Here is a 24,537-nt window from a genome sequence, read left to right on the forward strand (position 1 = left end):
AATGCATTTCTTTAAAAAGATTCACCATAACAGCTGGAATTATGGTTAAGATATATGATTATGGAACTTGAACACAGCGGCTTTTAAATTACCTCTTTGTACCAAGTATACGAACAGCTGTTTGCCCCTGGCACAGGAAAACCTGTTGATGGGACAAACATTGCACATGTGTACATTTTGATGGAAATAGCCATTAGGGTTCATTGTGTTTATATAAGTCTTAGAGCCGATAACCAGGATTTAGGACACAAGAAAAAATATTTTTTTTACAGTTCTCAAGTGAGTGTGTACTAATCTTCAACAAAAATCATACTTTGTAGTACAAAACCAATGATAGATTTTGACTTTTGAAATTGTTGAAAAAAGTATCTTCCTATGAGTCTTAATTTCAAGTGAAATATGCCGAGTTGTAGTTTGCTTTTAAGGTTTTTGGTGCTTAAATTATGTGACATAAACATTCAAATTATTTTTCTAGATAATGCTTTCTGCATGCTAGATAGGATTATTTCTCTCTTCTTTTAATTAGTTACTTAATTAGTAATTTTTAATGGTGTCGTAAGCACTCAAGCTCATCTTACCCCCAAAATCTATGACCTTGACCATAGCCCACACGTGTCTATGCTTTTATTTTCTTTAAGATGTCTTTTGATGACCAACTTAAAAATTTTTAGTCTTATTAAAGTTATCAATCTTTTGGCTTATAGTCAATTAGTTCTATATCTTGCTTAGGAGCTATACGGAATTTGTGTTTCCAAGTCATTTCTGACTTGAAAGAGCTAAATAAACACAACATGTCTATTGGAACCAGAAAATACCAGTTTCATTAGCTGTCTTTTAAATAAGCAGAAAGGGTTCCCTTTCTAAGCGCCTATCCATGTGGTTCCCAATTAATTTATAAGTGAAATAATATCCCCAGTAGTTTTGGAAAATAAAGAAAACTACTCTCCATTTGAGAGTAAGTTTCCCCCATAAAAACAGAGAAAAATGGGTTCTTGAAGCTTAACCAGACTTCAGTTTTCCCTGGTTATGTCCAAAAACAAATTAATTTTTATCCCGTGACTTTTTGTGGTATTCCATTTTAGCCTTTTTCTTAGTGTGGTACAGTAGGGCTAACTCCCAAATACAAAGTTACCAGCTGATGGCTCTGTGTTTGGTGATTAAGAAAGGGAATCTGGTGCCAGAAAGTGAATATATAAACTTTGGATTGAGTTGTACTGTTTAGCTTCCATAATGAATATTGGAGTATTTCACTGGCAAATTCATTTTTTCCCCATCTGGTAAAAGCATCTAGGTATCCCATAAATATTTATATCTGGAAAAAAATCAAGATCCTTTAAGCAAAATGTGGCCTGGTAGGTGCAGAGACACGTATATTAAACTGCCTATGCCAACCATAGTAGTTCAACTTTTTTTTTTTTTTTTTTTTTTTTTTTTAGGTAAAGGCATATTCAACTTGTTTATGAACACTTCTGTATTTTGGTTTTCATTATATATGTTAAAAAAAAAAAACAAAGATTTTTCTAAGCCAGCAAGAAGTTAAAAAGGATACAAGAAACCCACCCCCAAAACCCCTCTGCCCGCCACACACACTTAATGATCTCTAGTCCTAATATGAAAGTTCAGCAGAGTTAAGCAGTTCTTTGGAAGCACAGACTAGAGTACAAAGCAATGTTGCAGTAGGTACTAAAAGTATTAGTCTGTTCTCACGCTGCTAATAAAGACATACTCAAGACTGGGTAATTTAAAAAGGAAAAAGGTTTAGTGGACTCACAGTTCCACATGGCTGGGGAGGCCCCACAATCACGGCAAAAGACAAAGGAGAATCAAAGGCACAGCTTACATGGCGGCAGGCAAGAGCGTGTGTGCAAAGGGAATCTCCCTTTTATAAAACCATCAGATCTTGTGAGACTCATTCACTATTCTGAGAACAGCATGGGAAAGACCCCCCATTATTTAATTACCTCCCACTGGGTCCCTCCAATGACACATGGGAATTATGGGAGCTGCAATTCAAGATGAGATTTGGGTGGGGACACAACCAAACCATCTCAATATTGTTAAGGATTTGTGAAACACTTGGAGAATATTCCTGTATCTTGGCTCTGTGTGAATAGAAATGGTGAATTTCCCCTAAAGAAGCACAGATCTATCCTAGATCAGGCAGCCTCCTCCATCTTTGTAGAGGCTTAGCCATATGCCCTTTGCATTTCCACAGCATTGCTGTGAGTGGGGCCTTCTCTGATGGTAAAACATAGGTATCATGGCCACTGGGCATCCTCTTCTGAATCTTTGTCCTGAATCCTAATTGAGCCATTAAAAAAATCAATTATTTACATGATCTTTAGGAACAAAATTTACTGTCACATATATATAATATGCAAAAAACGTTTGACTTTGGGGAAACTCTTTGGCCTTTTTCCAATTATCTTGTTCCAAAAGCCCTTCCTTTTTTAGAAAAAGTCTCTGTACCTTTCTTGGATTAAATATGCAGCTGTGACATTTCCTTGAATTCAGAAAGCCCGTATTTCTCTTTTCCTATCACTTCCTCTAGCATAAATTTATCAGGATAGGAGAGCCGTCTTTTTGCCTCCTGGCTGTCTTCCCATCTCGGCTGACTGGCACACACTGGTGTTGCTAAGACCTTTCCTGGAAAGAATCAACAGGCGAAAGCCCAGAGCTGGATGCTTTTGCACAGACACTACTTTCTAAAATACACAGAAGGCTGAGTTGCCAGGATGGTGTGAACCTGCCCAGTATTTTCCTAACTATTTCCAGAGCACTGGCTCTACTGCCAACCGTTACCACAATTTTTTTTCTAGTAAAATACATTTAAGGGAAGAGTTGTAAAAAATGGCTGCTCCTATGGGAATGTTTTTGTATTCTTAGCACTAAGTTGTCTAAAAGACGTTAAGATGGACTCTTTTTGAAGTTACTGTGACAGTAACACATGCGTTTTTCTGGTTTGTGCTTTGCAGAAGTGAAATTTGTCTGTCAAACTCCAGCGATTGCTGACATTGTGATCCTGGTCGATGGTTCATGGAGTATTGGAAGATTCAACTTCAGACTGGTTCGGCTTTTCTTGGAAAACCTGGTTACAGCATTCGATGTGGGCTCAGAGAAGACACGAATTGGTATAATTTCTATTATTAGCAGTAGCAGTCAGCTGTCAGTGCAAAACCGCTGGGAAGTGTTTTAAGAAATTTCAAAAATTCCTTACAAAGTGACTTTCAGGATTGCAGGATACTCATCATCTCCAAAGCACATGTTTCAATTAATAAATATTTATTCCTTCTAATTTTTGCAATGACAGTGTCATTCAATTAATTATTGAACATATTTTAATTTTCTGAAAAGTCAAGATCTTCTCTGTTAATAATAAAAATAAAACTTTAAAAGTTACAGCTGGTTTAAGAATTTATTGCATAGCAGTTTTCTTTTTATTTAAAAGAAATAACTAAATCTAGGAAAATGTTGAACTAGAAAATTGGCAGTCATTTTATACTACAAGATAATCTTTGCCAAATTAATTCTAGCCCAGATAACAAGCAAAAAAGTTGTAAATCTTTGAGCAATATTACAAATAATAAAAATAATAAATCTTTGTTAAACAAAGTCTCCTAGTTTAACTTTTAAATAGCCATTAAGAAAAATCACTCCGGCCGGGCGCGGTGGCTCAAGCCTGTAATCCCAGCACTTTGGGAGGCCGAGACGGGCGGATCACGAGGTCAGGAGATCGAGAGACGATCCCGGCTAACACGGTGAAACCCCGTCTCTACTAAAAAATACAAAAAAATAGCCGGGCGAGGTGGCGGGCGCCTGTAGTTCCAGCTACTCGGGAGGCTGAGGCAGGAGAATGGCGTAAACCCGGGAGGCGGAGCTTGCAGTGAGCTGAGATCCTGCCACTGCACTCCAGCCTGGGTGACAGAGCAAGACTCCGTCTCAAAAAAAAAAAAAAAAAAAGAAAAATCACTCCTTTGAGAATAAATCAACAACAAATAAATCTAGGCCTTTTGTCTACAAACATGATCAGATTTTTTTTTTTTTAATGTCAAGTACCTAATTGGGTACTCATTTATAAATGGCTAGAAAATATGTCCACTCCCTCGAACCCCGTATATGTTTAACTTGATTCCTTTAATTCATCTTACTCAGCAAGTCTTTCTGAAAATTTATAGCCGGGCCAAAAATATATATATATATTGCAAAGATGAGGCCTTTCGTCGTTCTAGTTTCTTGAGTAGCTCACTACATTTTTGAGTAACCCATTATTCCTGATGAATTTCCTAATCTTTTTTTCCAGGTCTTGCACAGTATAGTGGCGACCCCAGAATAGAATGGCACTTGAATGCATTTAGCACAAAAGATGAGGTGATTGAAGCTGTCCGAAACCTCCCATATAAAGGAGGAAATACACTAACAGGTATATTTTGTTCAATCCATGTTATAACAACATATCTTTTTGAAAAATAATTGTATTACCTCATTTTGCCACTTTGTGTTATCATAATGTTTTAATTAAACTAGCACTTAGGATTCTTTGATGACGGTTTTCCCAAATTCAGCATTGAGATAAAAGCCAGATATCTCATTCCTTTTACTCTATGACTCTAATGTTTCAGGAAGGGCTTGGTTGGGTTAGGAGAAAATGAAGCAAGCCCTGAGACCAACAGAGTGGAGTAGCTGTCTGACTTTTGTCAGCTACTCTCTTCACTGCTTTTCTCCTCCTGCCATCCTCCACCCTGTTATTTAAATAGAAACAAATCTCTTCTTATTTTCAAAGGAGATATTTTCTTTGCCCTTATTCTGCAATCAGTAGTTATCATGAAGATATTATGATATAATTTTCTGAAAAGTCAAGATCCTCTCTGTTAATAGTAATATGGATCTTTGGCTCACCAGTATTTTTGATGAATGATGAATATAAGAATATTTACATTATAATCATCCATGGCACAGTCACAAAGGGTTTGTAAAAATTTTAACCTTGAGACATGCTGCAAGCTGAGCATCCCAACTCTGAAAATCCAAAATGTTTGAGTGCCAACATGATGCTAAAAAAATGCTCATTGAAGCATTTCAAGTTTTTATTGTTTAGATTTGGGCTGCTCAACCAGAAAATATAATGCAAATATTCCAAAATCCAAAAATACCTGAAATCCAAAACTATTCTGGTCTCAAGGATTTAATAGTGGATATTCAACCTGTATTGCCTACCACAGGTACATATTAGAGATGCTCAGATGAAACAATGTAAATGTTGTTATTGATTTTTATGCAGCAAACAATTTATTAAACACAAATCCTATAACAATATTGGACCATTTCTTATTTTTTTCTGGATGGAAAGTGTCATACACACAAGGCAGGAGTATGATTAATGATTTTAGATCTGTCCCTTCTACTCCTAAAAAACAAAGAGAGGGATTTTTCGGTTCCTTAGAATATCACGAACAAATTGAAAACCTAATGATAACGCACTACTGTGTGAGTATTCTTGCTTCATCCTAAATTATAAAGGTTCAGATCTGCTTGTACACAATATCTATTATCATCCATTGGCCATGAATTCAGAGTTCTTTATAAATGCTAGTTTCTGAGAGAATGCAGTGTTTAATTGTTTTCCTTACCTTTATTCCAGTGGATTTTAGTTCCTTGTTGAATCTGTGAAAGACAAGGTTATTATAACAATGAAGATTCACATGTAATAAAAACTCCTGTGGCTCAATAGGTTACCCATCTTGTGGTTGTATTTTGGAGAATTTGGAGACTTTTTATTAGAGATGGCTGGTGTTTACTTTTCCTTGTTTTCTACAAGGTCTTGCTTTGAACTACATTTTTGAAAATAGCTTCAAACCTGAAGCAGGATCAAGGACCGGAGTATCCAAAATCGGTATTTTAATCACAGATGGAAAATCCCAGGATGACATTATTCCACCATCTAGAAACCTTCGTGAGTCTGGTGTAGAACTGTTTGCCATAGGTATGTGCTCTTTTTAGTCTTGTTTCAACTAAGGTCATAGACCCACAACCACTTAAAACAATATGTAATGTGAAATACACTTCACTGAAAGCCAGGAGACCTGAGCACTTTCTAGTCTTGGCCCTTGCCATAGGCAGCCCTGTGATCTGAGCCCAGCTTCCTTACAGTTAAAATGGGAGTGATGCTAGCTGTCATGTATCCCATGGTGTGAGGATTTCTAAGTGAGGTGTCATGTATAAAATGCTGCAAAAAGCATAAAGTGGCATGCAAAGGCCTGGTATATGTTTGTTACTGTTTAATAAGTCAAGACTTTCCTTAAGGGTCACAGCTATCTCTTTTCTGGCAGTGTAGGAAGACTCTAATTTATCATTTTCAAGGAAGTAGGGTCCTGCAACTACATAAAGAAGACACAAAGTTCAAGATTTGTAGTAGTTCTTATCGGAAACTAACCCTTTATAAGGTATCCTTCTTGTGTGAAAAAGCATATATATATACATATATATACACATATATGTGTGTGTGTATATATATAGCATACATTTGGAATAACTACAAAATATTTAGATGATGCAACTTTGCTGTTGATTAAAATGTTAACATTTTCTTTGGCAATGGGAAGGTCTTCTATTTAGTAGAGAACAACAAACTTTCTCAGCAGAAAAAATGCCTGATTCCCAAGCAACACTGAAATACAAACCAAAATATAACAGCAAATTCCTTAATAGGGCTCTGAAGACATTTGAAATGGGTTATCATGAATGCTCCCTTTTATTATGTTTTACATATTTATTTTATTTGTGATAAGTCTTTAGTCCAAATAAAATGCATTTATCTTCCTGCATTTATCAAGAAGATGGTGCATGTTTCTTTTTGTGAACTTCCCATGAGATGCTTCTTCTATCAAAAGAGAGTAATCTCTACCCTGGAGTTCCATACCCAGTTATAGTGGGTGCTGGCATAAAAACTACATATTTCAGAGTACTTCTACTGCTGTGAAACGGAACTATCCAGGGAGAAGGGGCCTGGGAATACGTGTTTTGAAACCATACCCAGATCTGTATCTTAAAATCATTCTCCAGGGTTGAGAACTACTGGTAAGCCCACGGGAATATCTCCTCTGTATATATTGGTTAAGTTTCTCTCCCTTAGAGAAAGATCCTGAAAAGTTTTCATATATATATATATATATATAGGAAATATATTTCCTATATATATATATAATTTTTCATCAGAGGATGTTTCTGATCATTTATTCAGAACTTGTTTCCTACTAGTATGTAGCCAAGTACAGTCTAGGAACAGCTGCAGAAGCTGTGGAAACTGTGGTGTTCCCTCCTGTTTCTTTGCCTTATTCCTACAGCATCTCCAAGCAGTGAATTCCCGGAGGTTCAGGTTGTATCTTCTTCACCTTTTCATCCTGATCGCCTATCCCAGTGCTTGACACTTAAAAAGTATCCCATAAATGGCTGTTTAATAAGTTAGTGCTCTAAAGAATTTCTAAGATAGCATTATAACCCATAGTATTAAAAATAAAAATATTCATGAAACATACATGTAAGAGAGGTGTATTATTATTATTCAAGTAAGTGATGTGTACAGCCATTACTGCTACATTTTTCATTTACAGAAGAAAGAACAAAGAAATTCCAGGAAAAAATTAAAAATGTATTATGTTCAAACTTTGTTTTGGTAAATTAGAACCTTGTTATTTTGTGTGCATGTGTGTGTGGTGCGGGAGGAGCTAGGTGTTATAGCTCAGTGGTGTGCAGGAGCCAGCTCATGCCAGTTTGCAAGAGCCAACTGTGCACATCTCTTCCCAAGTCTGCATTCTGTGACCTCATATTGGTAGTCTGGAATAAGCTACAGTGGGGATATTTATTCTACAGAAGTTGGCAAACACTATAAATTAGGGCAGAAATCTGACTGTTAAATATTTACCACATTCACCAGCACACCCCTGGAATTTAAATGGGCAATAAATGAATTTAACCATACGGTGCTTCACTTGTAAAGAAAAATGTGAAGTTGGTCCTAGGAGTTGAGTTAAATTTGCTCTGTAGGAACATTTCTTACCCTGAAATTTAATAGTACATCTTTTAGAGTTATCAATGAAAAAAAAAAATCTTAAGACCCTGTCTTAGATTTGCTACTCACAATGTGGCTTATAGAATGCTTAATTCAAGAAGCATTAGCTTACATACTATGCACCAGGCATTGTGGAGGTTGTTGGGGTACAAAGGTGAACAAGGCAAAATCCTTACAAAACAAATTCCTCCAAAGTCATGATGACCATTTCCTCTCTTTTTCTGTGCAATTGCAACAGTCAAACTATTTTATTTGGGAAGGTGAGGGAGAGGCAAAATTGGGTCTATTTTTCCCAGAATATTCCTATATAAGTCCAGACTTGTCAGTTTCAACTGAATATCACAAAAAAAGCATTATTGGCACTGCTCCAGCATGCATTCAATGTTATATTCATTCAGATGTACATTTTAGAAGCAATTGTAGAAGTCCTTCAGGCAAGAACCATCAGAGAGATTTATTTTACTGTCCTTTTGTCCAATAAAGGAAATCTCTGTCAAAGACTTACCCTAATGGAGGATTAATTTATGTGTTTATTCTCCATTTTCTGCTCTTGTTAATGATAAATAAGCGATTTTTAAAGCAAAGCTTTAAGTAAATTCATCCAGATGGGATTTAGACTTCTCTGAAAATTACCTGGAAATCAGCAGTATTTATTATCCTGCAACCTCCTAAAGCAAATAGTTCAGAGACAACTAACGCTTTGTTGCTCAATATGTTGGGGTTGAAAGATAAATCAATTGGCACAGGCAGCCATCTAAGAAGTAATTCATGTTGCCCCAGGTAATTTCTCTTCCTTGCTTCTATAGAACCTCCTTTTAATGCCCTCTGATGATTGAAACGACGGGGATTATAAAGAAATCCTCCTTGTTTGATGAAGCTTGGGGAAGGGAAATCTACCTTCCCACCCAGAAAACGTGACCTTATGCCTCTCCTTTCATATCTCTAACATTGTTGGTAAATATTTAGTCATTTTAATGTGCAGTCTTCTGAGAGGCAGTATGAAATAGGGGAACAATAATTCTAAACTCATAGGATTGTTTGTGAGGATTAAAGGTGTTATTATATGGAAAACACTTACTATGGTGCTTGGGGGCACGGTGATCAAACTCTTTTTTAAGGGTTTGTGTTCACTGCTTTCTGTCCTATTCTAGTCCCTGCTGTATTCCAGACACCCAACTTTGTGCTTGACCATGGCATTCAGTAGATACTGTGGAAGGACCAGAAATTTTCTATTTACATTAGTAAAATTGCAGTGGTTACTAGACAGCAAATTGTATTTGAGTATGTTAAAAAATAATTTTCCCTAGCTTTCTCCTTGGCTTAATGCTATAGAATCATAATTTCAAATATATATATATATGTATATTTGTTCTAGCAGTATTTCTCAATTTCAGTAAACTTATTTTATAGAAACTTAAACCTGAAGCTTTGATAGTTTAGGATGCTGGTTTAATTACTATTGCTTCTGCAATATTCATGCAAAACAGAATTTAGTTTTATGAAGTCATCTTCCTGTTACGATGTATTGAGTAAAATTAATATCTAATCATTTAAAAATGATTCTGCAACTGACTTTTTGTAAAAAGCAATCTGATATGAAATGTTCCTCTTTAAAGTGGCAGATGCCTATAACCAAATCCAAGACTGCAAGTCCACCAGAACGAGGGAGGGTGACTGAAGCAGCCTCTCAGATGGGGTTGGGGGAGTCCCAAGTGTTGTTTACTGGGACACAAGCACATAATAGCTTTCATCTTGTCAATGGTACATATGCTCGCTCTTCCCTTTTTTTGCTTACTTTCTTTCTACATGAATAATTTGTTAGAATCAGAGCTATTGTTTTGTGTTATATAATAGATATAAGACGATATTTTTTCATTTCATCAGTTTATTTCATGTGTGTGCATTTTAAATAAAATTTTAAATATATACATATACAAGTAGCAGATGATGCTTTGACTGCAGTGAAGATTGACTGACTGGGTCAGATCAAGCCCACCACAGTCACTCTTTCCAAGGGGGCATAAAGGTCACCATTCTCCTGTTTTCCTCCGTGTAAGGGGTGAAAAACGCGGATGTGAATGAGCTGCAGGAGATCGCCTCTGAACCGGACAGCACTCATGTGTACAATGTTGCCGAATTCGACCTGATGCACACAGTTGTGGAGAGTCTGACCAGGACTGTCTGCTCTAGAGTGGAAGAACAGGACAGAGAAATTAAAGGTAAAATGAGTGACAGAGCAGTCCTGTGTATGTCAGTATTACGGTGCACAAGCCTATCGTGAATTGGGAAAATTCTTTTCATTTTCCATGTTGGCTTTCTGAAGACCCCCTATTCCCCTAAGACCCGAGCCGTCAGAGTAGAAAAGGGAGTATATTAGCAGGCTTTGTGGAGGTGAAGGAGAGACTCTTTAAACACAAGATGATTTTCTCCATAATGTAACGTTTACTTTTATTTAAAAATTAAACTTTTTAATTTTAAGATAATTATGCATTCAAATACAGTTTGTAAGAAATAATACATGGAAAGATTGTGTGTTCTTTACTCGCTTCTCCAATGGCAAAATCTTGTAAAGCTAATTGCATTACTACAAGCAGAATGCTTGCCATTGATACAGGCAAGATGCAGCACTTTTCCACCACAAGGATCGTTCCTGTTCCCTTTTATAGCCACCCTCACTTATATCCCTCTCCCTCTCTCTATGATCCCAGACAACCACTACTCCATCTCCAATATTTTTCATGTCAAAAATATTATGTGAACGGAGGTATGTGGTATGTAACCTTTGGGGATTGAGTTTTTTCATGCAGGAGAATTCCCTGGAGATTCATCCAAGTTGTTGCACGTGTCAACAGCGCTTTCTTTTTAATTGAGTGTCAGATTCCATGATGTGGATGTGCCACAGTTTGTTTAACCACTCACACGTCGAGGGGCTCCTGGGTTGCTTTCAGCCTTTGGCTATGATGAATCAAGCTGCTGTGAATGTTCATGTAGAGGTTCTTGTGCAAACATAAGTTTTCATTTCTCTGGGATAATGCCCAGTAGTACAATGGCTGGATCATATCCCAGTTGCATGTTTTGTTTAGTTTGGTTTTCATTAAGAGTGGCCTCCTTGCTACTGGACAGTGGTGAAAGTCCTGACTCACTGCTAGGTCTCCTCTGACACCATCACAGAGTGAGGGGGAATGGTGCCTTATTACTCCCACGTGGGGTTGAGGGTCCAGGTAGGCTCTTCATGTGGTCTCCCTTGATATCACAGATAGGATTGTAGGGGAAAAGATTCATTACCCTCTGCTGGGGATGAATATCTCTTCTCTGCTTGACCTCTCACACCACCCTAGCTGGCATGAGGGGCTTGGGGTGGATATTAGGGCACCCTATTACAGCCAAGAAAGGCTGGAAATTTTGGCTTCCCACTAGTCCTTTGCTGGCATGGGTAAAGGTGTGGCCACAGTTTTTTTCTGTGTTGATTATCTGCAGTAGAACAGTTATTGCCAAAAATGTTTAAAAAGTTTCAGTCTTGGTAGGCTGGCCATTTCCTGGTCCTTTGCTAGAGGGAGAAGATTTTGTTAGCAATTTTTAGTCTGTATCTGTTGGTATTTCTAGGTTGCCAGATACTTTAGCTCCATGTGTGGGATATATGAGTAAAAGGAAGTGGGAGCTCACTGCTGGGAGCTCCTGAGCCCTGTAGTTCTGCACTCATTGACCTTCTTCTCTCTACTTTTCAGCGTCTTCTTATGCTTGTCTTTGATATAATTTCCAGAGTTTTTAGTTATACTCAGCAAAAGGAATAGAGTAAAGCACAGCTCTTCTCTTTCTTGGAGCAAATCCATCATAGATTGTTAAGCCTTGCCCCTCACAATATCACTGGTCTGCAGGTTATGCTTGCCTTATAGAGTTGTAATCTGAGAAGAGGGTAATATCCAAGTCTTCTTTTAAGAGTCTGGTTTTATTTGCTGCCTCTGTTGTAACCAGCGTGAAATGGTTCTTTCTGGCTACATGTCCTCTCTGTCATCATTCGCCTTTCCCCAGGCTAGATCTCATGGGGCTGGGCTGGGCATCCAAGCAGTATGATCCTGAACACATTTCTCTGAGCTTCAAAGTGAAGCTACTTTAGAGCTCAGTTTTTCCAAAAAAAGTCTACATGTGGTTGATGATACAGCATGTAATAAAGTTCCTGGCCATAGTTTGTGTTCAAAACAGTATTTTAAAAATTGAGATTATTAAAGTCCCTTTGAGTGAGTGCCCTTAAAGTGTGAAAAATTCTAAAGTTTCACCTTGTTATTATCATTTACATATTGTATCCCCCCTCCACTTAGATTTTGCATGTCCCAAATTTTTATAGAATCATTTGCTTTAACATGTGTAACACATACGTAAAAATGCTTACGTAGTGTTGAGCTCATAGTGGGCATTTAATATATGTTAGTTGCTTTTTCTTCTTTCACATTTTTAGATATTAGTCACTTGTTGAACTGAAATTTTTACTACAGAGCCTGTGTTCTCTGATGCTTAAAAACACAGACTCTCGTGTCAAGCCCAGATATCAATGTCAACTCTGATACTAATTGTGAGACCTTGGTCATGTTAGCTAACTTCATTGTGCCTTGATTTTCTCACATACGAAGTGTGAACAGTAATAGGAACTAGGGAGAAGTAGATGAGATTAAAAAAAAAAAACTTGTAAAGACTCTGAAGAGAAACTTCAATACACACATGCTTAGTTCATGTTTGTTTGTGTGTTTGTTTGGAGGCAGAGTCTCGCTCTATTCCCCAGGCTGGAGTGCAGTGGCACGATCTCGGCTCACTGCAACCTCCGCCTCCTGGTTCAAGCGATTCTTGTGCCTTAGGCTTCTGAGTAGCTGGGATTACAGGCACCTGCCACCATCCCCAGCTAATTTTTGAATTTTTAGTAGAGACGGGGTTTTGCCATGTTGGCCAGGCTAGTCTCGAACTCCTGATCTGACCTCAGGTGATCCACCCACCTTGGCCTCCCAAAGTGTTGGGATTACAGGCATGAGCTACCATGCCCAGCTGTTAATGTTTGTTTTTATTATTTATTAACAATGACCTTAATTTGAGAAAGTTCTCTAGAGTCAAGAACTACATCTTATTTAAGTTTGGTATCCTCAGAACTTAGCGTAGTACCTGGCACCTAATAGACATTTAAATGTTTGAATGAACAAATGGATAACTGAATCAACTTATCTAAAGAGGAAAATCTTAGAGGCAGCATAAAATCAGTATTTATTTCTGTCTAAGGAGATGTCTTAGCTTCATAAGAAATAACTTTGGGTAAGAGGTTTATTTGATGTGTTTCTTTAATTTAGCCTCAGCCCATGCCATCACTGGGCCGCCTACGGAGTTGATTACTTCTGAAGTCACTGCCAGAAGCTTTATGGTTAACTGGACTCATGCCCCAGGAAATGTGGAAAAATACAGAGTTGTGTATTATCCTACCAGGGGTGGAAAACCAGACGAGGTAATAAGGAGACAGTATTTTCAACCATCCTTTTTATTCTCTCAAGTCTTCTACAGTAGTGAGAACAAGGCAGAAATTTATGTATAAGATTATTCCGTCACAGACATTTTAAAGAATTTGACTGAAATGCATTTCCACTTGTTCATATTGTTCTCCCATATCTCTGAGTTATGGCAATTACATCTTTCATCTCTCCAAATAACGCTCAGAACTGGTCATGTATGACTTTCTAACACAACGTGTTTTTCTTCTTCAAATTAGTAAGTTCTAAAGTAAAAGGTATCAGTAGCTAATTATCTGGCCAGGACCCCTTTTGCTATTTGTGCATTTTTTCTGCTTGGGAGTGATCTGAGCTTTCTGCCTCAGTGAAGTCTGTGCATTCCAAAGTACGTGGTCATATACGGACTAGTCCTCCAAGCCTTGGAGTTTCCTGGACATTTGTAGGGATGAGTGCAATGGAAAAGCCATAATAAAGCAGCTGTGGCCAGCATTTTTTATGGCTTGGCTAACACAGGCAAGAACACCTATTGCCAGATGATTGGATCCTTCCCATTTCCTACCTTTGATACCACAATTCACAAGGAATATGTTAAAACACAATGAAATTCTTTTTTCTTTTTCTTTTTGTTGTTCTAACCTCTGACTGACCTCAGCATATTTCACAATATTCTGTGTTATGGTAGGATTTATGATATTTTTTAAGCGTTAGAGAAGTAGATTGTGGAGTCTTAAATCATTTGGACCAAAAAAAAAAAAAAAAAAAAAAAGGAGAGAGATCTGAGTGCTTCCAATGATTCTTTTATTTTTCATGACTAATAAATCTTTTAAATGCTTCCCAAAGCTCTATGGAAAAATATCATGTTTATTGTTATTAAGTGGATGTAAATAGGATAATAATTAGCCTGGTATCAATACAATTATTTCTATTAGATATGAATTAACAAGGGACTTCTGGACACATTCCATAAAAGGTGCATCACTTCATGTAGGCATTCAAAGAGCGTTTGACTGCCACAGTGGAAAGGAGGATGTGGCACAAACAAGAAAATATTCAATGAAATATTCTTGCTGGAGATATTTTCGCTTTTTGATTTCAATTCTGTGTGTAAGATATTCCATGCTCTCATTACTCAAACTGTTCTTTAAACAGGTGGTGGTAGATGGAAGTGTATCTTCTACAGTGTTGAAAAACTTGATGTCTTTAACTGAATATCAGATAGCAGTCTTTGCAATCTATGCCCACACTGCTAGTGAAGGCCTACGGGGAACTGAAACTACACGTATGTATTTAATTCTACCCCACTTCTAACTTTGTGGAGTGCTGCTTAGGGGGCCTTTCTTAAATTGAAATTCTGCTCAGGTCGTGTTGATAGACATCCTGAATCAAATTCAATCAAATTCACAGAAGACATTTGTCGTGCTATATGTGGTACTTGTCCATGCTAGAGCTGTAGTCTTGCAGGTGCTATGTCTTGAAAAAGTTGTTATAAATCTCTGATAGGTTTAAGAGCAATTTGGTGGTGAAGAGTACAAAAACATTCATTCATTTATTAAATAAGTATTTAATAAATGCCTACTATGAACCAAGAATTGTCCTTGAATTTGTCAGTAGAAGTAGAGAAAAAACTCCATAGCTCTCCTGCCCAGTAGAATGCCAAGGCAATTATGTTACTGCTATCTTCATTGTTCATATCATTGTAGGTAAAACAAGCTTCTGAATACTAATAATTCCCTTCCTGGGTAGGATCATAGTAACACACAATGACAACATACACACATAATACACACACACACACACACATGCACATGCACACAGAATCATGAGAAGAGATAATCTTTTTAAAAAGATCGAACATCTTGTAGTCATTTCTAATATTAACTGAATTCCTATTACATGCGAGGCACTATGCAAAACTGCTCTAAAAAATCTGCCTCTGATAGAACAATAACAGGGTAAACAACACTAATCACAATGCGCCACGCACTGTGATCATCACTTTCTGAAATCTGTTGGATTTATCCCTGGCAACAATCTGTCAGATAAGTGTTAATGCCCTCACTTTGCAGAAATATTTTAGTGACAATCCTTATTCTCAAGGATGTTTTAGTGAGCCTGGGCAACATGGCGAAACCCGGTCTCTACAAAAAATACAAAAATTAGCCGAGCATGGTGGCACGCCACTGTGGTCCCAGTTACTTGTGAGGCTGAGGTAGGAGGATTGCTTGAGCCCAGGAGGTGGAGGTTGCAGCCAAGATTGCACCACTGCACTCCAGCCTGGATGACAGAGGAATAACAGGTCTCAAAAAAATAATAAATAAAAGTAAAAGGATGTTTTAGTGTAGTAGGGGGTGGGAACGCAAACCAAGGATGTGCAAGCAGATTAGTGCAATGAAAGACTGTAAGCACTCTCATAGATCTGTGTACAAGGAGCTGGAAATGTCAGCAAAGTCCTGAACTTGACATTGTGGTTAGAAGAGTAGGCAGGGCCACATTAGGGAGGGTCTAGAACCATATTTGAAAACAACAATGTTTCCTGTTTTTCATCAGCATTGTTTAACGCAGGAGCTTGCAATTTATTCTTAACTCCTTTCTCCCTTCTTATGGTCAATCTTATTTCTTGATAATTTCATTTTTCTCAAAGACACATATGTAAGTGGCTCAACATTAAAAAAAAAAAAATCTCTTGCAGTTGCTTTACCCATGGCTTCTGACCTTCTACTGTATGATGTGACTGAGAACAGCATGCGAGTCAAATGGGATGCAGTACCTGGGGCCTCAGGTTACCTGATCCTTTATGCTCCCCTAACAGAGGACCTGGCTGGGGATGAAAAAGAGGTAACCACCTGCTACCTACTACAGTCCTAGAATCTTTTATTTCCTTAAATAAAATAAAATTTTTATTGTAAAAATTTAATGTAGAAAATTCAGGCCGGGCGCGGTGGCTCAAGCCTGTAATCCCAGCACTCTGGGAGGCCGAGGCGGGAGGATCACGAGGTCAGGAGATCGAGAACATCCTGGCTAACACGGTGAAACCCCGTCTCTACTAAAAAAAAATACAAAAAACTAGCCGGGCGAGGTGGCGGGCGCCTGTAGTCCCAGCTATTCGGGAGGCTGAGGCAGGAGAATGGCGTAAACCCGGGAGGCGGAGCTTGCAGTGAGCTGAGATCCGGCCACTGCACTCCAGCCCGGGCGACAGAGCGAGACTCCGTCTCAAAAAAAAAAAAAAAAAAAAAGAAAATTCAGATTAGCCAAAAGAAAAAAAAAGCACGTATAATCCCACCACCGAGAGATAGCCGTTGTTAACAGTCTTTGTCAATGCATTTTAAAAGCAACAAATGGAAGTGGTTTTGTAGCCTGCTGTTTTCATTTTATTTATTGTGAATCTCGTTCCATGTCATTAAAGAAAATTTTACGAAGTCATTGTATACACCCATAGTATTCTACTGTTGGTTTGAACAGGTCATGTTTAATTAATCTATGATTTTGGATATTTAGATAGCTTGCTATATAAATAATGCTTTTGTGAATATTCCTAACATACATCTTTGCATAATTGTTTATTTCCCTAGGATAAATTCCTAGAAATAGAGTTTGTTTTTCAAAGGGTAGGCAAATTATTAAGGTTTACATTCAGTATTGCCAAATAACTCTAGAGGAATGTTATATATTTTGCTTTATGTGGTGCATAAGTGACTATTTTCTCTGTATGCACTGAATTAAGTTTTTTCTTACTAATTTGAGAGGTAGATAGACATACCTCGTTGGTGCAAATTTTTGAATTTATTCCATTTTAAATGATGAACCTTTGACCTTCAAATGACTTTCAAACATTTTAGTACTCATTTTTAATTTATAGGGGACAATAGCTACAATGCAGACATGTAAGGAATGAAGAGGAAAAATCTGACACTTGGAAGTGTAATGACCAGGCAGGGGCAGTTAATAAGCAAAGCAGTTCAGAGAACTTGGTTGTCTAAAATTGTGTAAAGCCTGTCTCTGACGACAGAAATCTTTAGGATCGAAAAAATGGTGAATCTGAGTGTCAGGAATAGAGTATTGGTGACATGTGTCTTTTTATTTCCAAGGCTTAGACGGCTTTTGCCTATTTGAATTTAAAGTTGATCTGAATTATTTTGACAAAAGAGAGACTTACAAATGGTGCTGAGAAGATGCTCAGCCTCACTATGAAAGAGAAAAAGAATTAAAGGAATAGTAGTTTATAACCAATAGATTAGCAAAAAAAATTTAAAGTCTGATAATACTGTGTATTCATGAGCACGCAGGAAAAGAATCACTCCTGTAACTGCTGGCAGGCATGTAGTTTGGTACAGCTGCTTCGGAGGATATTTTGAAATATTTCATCCTGTTGAAGATATATACTATTTTTTGGAAATGTATCATAGGGAAACATCTTGCAGGCATTTTTCAATGCAGGCACTTGGTTGGAATAAGACATTGCAAACAACTAACATGCCTATTAATAGAGGAATGGAAACTAGTGATATATTTATAGAAAAGAATACCATAAAGAAATTAATGATGTCAACTCTGTCCTTGTGTATCAACATGGATAAATCTCAAAATGTAATATTAACACAGAAAAAAATAGCAAGCTGCAAAAAGATTGTGTTGATATGATCCCATTATGTGTGTTGTTAAACATACAGGATCATATATTGTTTATAGATATATCTATATACATACAGAAGTACAAAAATGCAGCAGTAAGATATACATCAACCTCAGGGTGGAGGTGGTGAACAGAAAGAATGAGAAAGACCTTTTATCTGTATATATTAATTTTTAAAAAAATAAAATCTGAAGTTGATATGACAAAAATTTGATATTTATCCAAGTTGAGTAGTGGGTACATCAGTGTGTATTATATTATTTTCTGTGGGTTTATGTTATATATGTTGAGCTAGTTCAAAATTCAAAATTTTAATTTGATGATTAGCCCTGGCAGTCATGTGCCTGTAGACTGTCTATGGAGATTTTTTTTTTCCTTCCAAAACATAAAACTATCCCATCACTCTATTGTCGCACAACTGAGAATGTTGGATAGTTTGACTGAATCCAAGGGTCAGAAAACGTGTTCAAGAATCAAAAAAGCAAATTGCCAAGTTGGGTGTCAAGGTGATTGGATCTCTTCTGAATACTGGAAGTAACTTGCAATTCAACTGCGTGGATTCTGTTGTTGAATGGGGCCGCAAAACTGGCCCAGTTTCATTGAGTTTGAAGCAAAAACTGGGCATGTGGCCAGAGCACTGGTTAGAATTAGCCAAATAGTGAAAGGTGCCCACTTGGCCTTGCCGCCAGCACACTGGCCTGGAGCTCACAGTCTCTAGAGAACATTCCTGATTCAATCTCACCCACCCTCTCCTGGGGAGCGTATACTCAACATTGTTATTCTGGCTGGAGTTGCCATTTGTCCAGATGTAAAGAGTTATCCTAACACAGTTCACATGGTACTTTTAGACTTATATGGTTCCATAATATCTGTTCCTAATATAAAATGACACGAGACAATTTAAAAGTTATGACTGAAGCCTGTTTGATGGAGGGGTTGTGAGGGGACGTAAAGTCTTATCCTATGAAGTCTCACCTTTGTTCTGTTCCACTCCGATCAGCATGAATAATATGTATTGGCAAACGATCTAACAACATGTGTTCTTTTCAGATGAAAATTGGAGAGACCCACACGGATATTGAATTGAGTGGGTTGTTGCCCAATACAGAATACACAGTCACAGTTTATGCCATGTTTGGAGAAGAGGCCAGCGATCCTGTTACGGGACAGGAAACAACATGTGAGCAGCACAGCCATTCAGTTGGGATGCTGTAGTAAAAGCCCGCATGAATGTGGGGATTCTGAATTGGAACTACTAGTTTGGGTTGAAACTTCTTAAAAGCTAATTGTAATTTTAAAAATCTCATATTCTATTTAGGACAGGAAAATGTATTTTTAATATATTGTATTATTATAAATGATATAGTTGCCAGAACCGAACTTCAGCATCCTCCAGATAATTCCACCTGTGTCTTTCTTTGTCTAAATTCAAATTCAGGTCAGAATGTAGAGGGAAGAGTGTGGGCTTTGCAAGATAGCAGTTGAGATGGGAATCTCAGCTCAACTCATATTTTAGCTAGGTGACAATGGGTGAGTGATAAAACTTTTTTGGTTGTATAAAAGGAGGAGCAATAATTTTACAGCATGTAGTTGATATAAGATTAAATACAGTAGTATATGTGAAAACACTCAGCACATAGTTACTGAATATCTGTTTATTTTCCACTCATATCAAAATTAACAAACATTTTTCCCTGAAAATCTTTGCTGTATTTATCTGAGCCTATTACTATTGTAATTCATTTTCAATTGAGCAAAAATTTTATTGGTAAGGCTAATTTTCGCTAGATGTAGGGAATTCCTAGTACTTTTTGGGAAATGTATGCATTTATTTAAAAAATATGATATAAACAAAATATTACTATGGCATTCTAATAATACCACATACTATTAAAATATGGCTCTATTCATGATCTTTTGAAACATAAGAAAGTGCAGAGAGACTTGAGGTCTTGCTCACCACTCTTCTCTTGGACTTGGGAGGAGATGAATAGCACAATTTCTACAATGCCTTTCTCGTTAAGATTCCATTTGGGAAAACAAAATAGAAGTTTAATGATAAAGAAGTTTGCACACATCCATTCTGTGTTAGTCAAGGCTATGTTATTCTTGCTCTTCAGAGAAAGACCAATGTAATTAAAACAACAAAGAAACAAACAAAAGCTCTGGGAGAGCCCAAGAAAGAAAAAGAAAAGAAATGAATCATGCTAGAAAGCATCTACCACATAAGTGAATTCTGGGACTCTAACTATTTGAAAGAAAAGCTTTCCCCAACAGCCCATCTCTCTTTCACTTAGAGTGTTCACTTATTTATACTTATTAAAATATGTACAACTCCTTCCCATGATTAGCAAAAAGGTCCTGAAAAATGATATCCTAGATACTTGTTCCTGAGGCTGGCATTTTTATGTGCAAAGTAAATTAGACATTATTCCATTATATTGCCAAATGTAATGGAATTCCAGAAAAATTTAGAGCCAAATGTGCATACTACTTAATTATATTGCTTTTTTTTCTTTTCTACACTTCCTCTCTGGCACCTTAATTATTAAGCGAGTCATTAACTCCTACAAGATCTTTATTGTCAAAAATCAGTAAGTATTGAATTAATGAAAGGACTGGGCTTTGAGGTTAGGAAACATGCTTCATGGCTATGGCTCGTAATTGTCATTATTTGTCTTCAAGTTTTTTGCTTTGTTGGCTCTATCAGCACTGAGTTTGTGGGATGAGAGAGTGTGAGTAAGAGAGAGAAACAGTGAGAGAGGAGAAATTAGCATCTTGCTTAATATCATGGGCTCTGGAATCAGTTAATCAATTTCTTAGGTTAAATTCGAATTGCTCTTCTGTTCCTACTAACTGGGATGTTGGACAAGTTACTTCAATTTTGTGATCAATATAATGGGGATAATTGCAACTTTATCCTTGCATTCTAATATAAGAATTTAGTAAGTTAACATATGTTATGTGTCAGACTCATGGAAAACACTCAGTAAATGTTAACAATTATTTTTACAATAAGCCTGTAAAGAGCTCATGAAACTGTCAAAAATTATGGAAAAATTTTAATTTATTGAATTAGATAGTGGTCCTTAAAGAGGTTCAAAAAGCTATGGAATTGACAGGAATCTGCAGAAATACCAATACCTCTTTAAATAATTTTAAAGCAATAGTAAGATGTTTATTTTTATTTGTCTCACAAAGCCACTGTGATTTATTCAGGTCAAATAATTACCCATTGATTCAATGAATGTTTATTGAGTACTCGCTATATTGGGAATAGATCTGAGAACAAAATGAAACCAAATTATCTAACCCCCTGAGATTACAATATACTGGGGAAGAGAGACAATAAACCAGAAATATACAGTGAAAAAAAATAGAGCAGAAGAAGGAGACTGGTAGTATGGGGGTAGAAGAACTGTTTTACATAAGATGATCATAGAAAGCTTCATCGAGAAGGTGGCATATGGTCAGAAACCTGAAAGAAGCAAAGAAACCAGCTGTGCGGATATCTGGGGGAAGAGCCTTGAAGGCAAAGAGAAGGCAAGTGCAGTGGCCTATGAATGAGCATGCATGGCAGGTTCCAGTCACAGCTAGTGGCATGGAAAAGGCACGGAGTAGTAGGAGATGGAAGCAGTGAAATGGCAGCAGGCCAGTCATGTAGGGCCATAAAGACCACTCTAGGCTGGCTGCAGTGGCTCACACATGTAGTGCCGGCACTTTGGGAGGCCAAAACAGGCAGATCACCCGAGGTCGGGAGTTTAAGACCAGCCTGGCCAACATGGTGAAACCCCGTCTCTACCAAAAATATAAAAACTAGCAAGGTGTGGTAACACACGCCTATAATCCCAGCTGCTCAGGAGGCTGCGGCATGAGAATCAGTTAAACTTGGGAGGTGGAGGTTGCAGTAAGCTGAGATCCCACCACTGCACTCCAGCCTGGATGACAGAGTGGGAAAGGAATGGAAAGGAAAGAAAGGAAGGGAAGGGAAGGGAGGGGAGGGGAGGGGAGGGGGAAAGGAAGGGAAGGGAGAAGGAAGGGAAGGGAAGGGAGAAGGAAGGAAGGAGAGAGAGGGGAGAGAGGGGAGAAAGAGAGAAAGAAAGAGAAAAGAAAGTAAGAAAGAAAGAAAAGATCGTGCTAAGAACTGTGGGTTTATGCTGAAGGAGTTAGGAGCCATTTTGAAGATTTTGTGCAGAGAAGTGAAATTACCTGACTGACATTTTAAAAGAAGCACTCTGGCTGCTTGCTAAGGAATAATTATATTAATAGTAGGGGAAAGATGGAAGTTGGGAGATTGGCTGGGAGACCATGGCAAGAATCCAAGCCAAGAGGGGATAGTGGCTTCTACCAAGATGGTAGCAGTGGAGGTGAAGAGAAGGGGTCAGATCTGGATGATGGATTAGAAGTGGGTTGCGAGAGAAAGAGCAATCCAGGAGGCTCCAAGGTTTTTGACCTGATCAGTAGGAAGGATAGAGTTTCCATTTGCTCAGAGGGGAAGATTGAGGGAAGAAGAATTAGGGGAAGGCATCAAGAGTCACTGATTCCGTTTGGACCGGTTAAGTTGGACTTGCCTAATAGATACCAACATGGAAATGGCGGATGGGCATCCCCTCATTTTACATGTGGGAAATTGTGGAGCTGAGAGGTAGAGTGGCTTTGCCAGAGTCACATGGTAATTGAGTGGACTAGTTAAAATTTTATTTCAAGTTACTTTGTTTTTAATCCATTAGGTTTCTTACTTACATCAGGTAGAGTGATAGGCACAGAAAATTTACCTAAATCTTATTTCTAACCATGTGTAACTTATTACTGCTATTTATTCTCTACAAAGAAAACTTTTTTCTTTGCTAATTAGAGAACATTATTGATTTTTATGAGACAATACATTGGTTATTTCAGTGTTATAAATTATTATCTGGGTGACACTTTTCATATGTAAATAGAAGTCAAAGACGCAGTTTCTTTTTACCTGTATGTAATCTGACATTTTAATTATTTTCTATTCCATTTACGGCCAAGTGGCTTTAAGTCCACCAAGAAATCTGAGAATCTCCAATATTGGCTCTAACAGTGCTCGATTAACCTGGGACCCAACTTCAAGACAGATCAATGGTTATCGAATTGTGTATAACAATGCAGATGGGACTGAAATCAATGAGGTAAGTTCTGGGACATACTGTATATTTTTTAGGTGGTGGGGTGCTAGTTATTGATGACTACATAACCTATCATCTCAAAGCCTAGTGGCTTAAAATAATAGTAATTATTTATTGTCTCTCATAGTTCCTGTATGTAGGTTAAGAATTGGGGTGTGAATTGCAGTTATCACTGGAGGAGGGGTGCTCTCCAGTGAGGTTAGAGCCAGATAGTGACTGGAGCTGGAGCCATCTCATGGCGTCTTTACTCATGTATCTGGTGCCTGGTCTGGGGAGACTGGAACAGCTGAGATCTGGAGCAGGTCTCCATATCTCTAATTAGACTCTTCGCACAATGCCTTCAGCATGCAGCTTCAGGGGAGTTGGCTCAGGAGTCCCATGACACATGTCCAAAGAGAGAGAGAGCTAAGTAGAAGCTGTATCGCTATTCATGACCCAGCCTCTGAAGTCACTTGATATCACCTCTGTCACACTTCATTGGTATGAGATGTCACCACCTTCGCCCAGATTTATAGGTGGGGAGAAACACAGATCCTACCTGTGGTGGGAGACATGTCAGTCAGAGGATAGGAGGAGCATATAGAGAAGAAGATATTCACTGATGTGGCCGTCTCTGGAAAATGCAGTCTGCCACAGGGGATGGGAGTGGGGAGGGTGTATGTTCATGGAAGCATCGAACTAAAAATAATGTCACTGTTCTCTAGTTTATCCTTCTGCTTTTGAGTAAACTGGCATCTGAAAGGCTCTAGTTAGATGAGCCTAAATTTAGCAAATAATTCGAGTTTTATCTAAGAAGTACTTTCAAATAATGGAACTTGTTAAAACCTGTGAAGATACAGTATCTTGCATGCAGTGACTAATACTTTCAAAAAAGTGTTCCCTTGGAAATGTGTTTTAGCAAAACAGCGAGGTTATTTTTATTTTATTTTCCCTTATCTTGGTCCAGTAAGCTAAGACAAAGAGGGAAATATGTTAGATTGCATCATTTCTACTTTCTGACCAAATAAAGCAAGTGTTTTTATATGCAGAGACAAACTTTTTTCTAAAATTAAATCCAAGCAATATTTTACAAAATGCATCCTCATAAGGGACATTGTGTAATGGACAGGCAGTAAGTACACATTTGCTAACATATAGAAATACTGTTCGATATGCTTCATTAAACCTTCGTAAATCTTGAGAGTAAATACTCCTGAAGAGTCTGGA

At 37.7% G+C, this 24,537-nt stretch overlaps 1 protein-coding gene across 4 annotated transcripts in view; it reads left to right on the forward strand.

Annotated features, from left to right (window-relative positions):
- Positions 1–24,537, forward strand: part of COL14A1 (collagen type XIV alpha 1 chain) — a 245,313-nt gene that overhangs the window by 65,748 nt on the left and 155,028 nt on the right. For all 4 annotated transcript variants that reach the window (XM_015145926.3, XM_015145924.3, XM_077943973.1 and 1 more), the window contains exons 6-14: positions 2,976–3,131; positions 4,301–4,420; positions 5,816–5,980; positions 10,123–10,284; positions 13,393–13,544; positions 14,695–14,824; positions 16,235–16,380; positions 19,226–19,355; positions 23,195–23,334. In XM_015145926.3, coding sequence (XP_015001412.3) covers positions 2,976–3,131; positions 4,301–4,420; positions 5,816–5,980; positions 10,123–10,284; positions 13,393–13,544; positions 14,695–14,824; positions 16,235–16,380; positions 19,226–19,355; positions 23,195–23,334 — 1,301 coding nt within the window. The remainder of the gene's footprint in view (positions 1–2,975; positions 3,132–4,300; positions 4,421–5,815; positions 5,981–10,122; positions 10,285–13,392; positions 13,545–14,694; positions 14,825–16,234; positions 16,381–19,225; positions 19,356–23,194; positions 23,335–24,537) is intronic.

Source organism: Macaca mulatta, chromosome 8 (assembly GCF_049350105.2).
Source record: "Macaca mulatta isolate MMU2019108-1 chromosome 8, T2T-MMU8v2.0, whole genome shotgun sequence".
In the NCBI taxonomy this organism is placed as follows: domain Eukaryota; kingdom Metazoa; phylum Chordata; class Mammalia; order Primates; family Cercopithecidae; genus Macaca; species Macaca mulatta.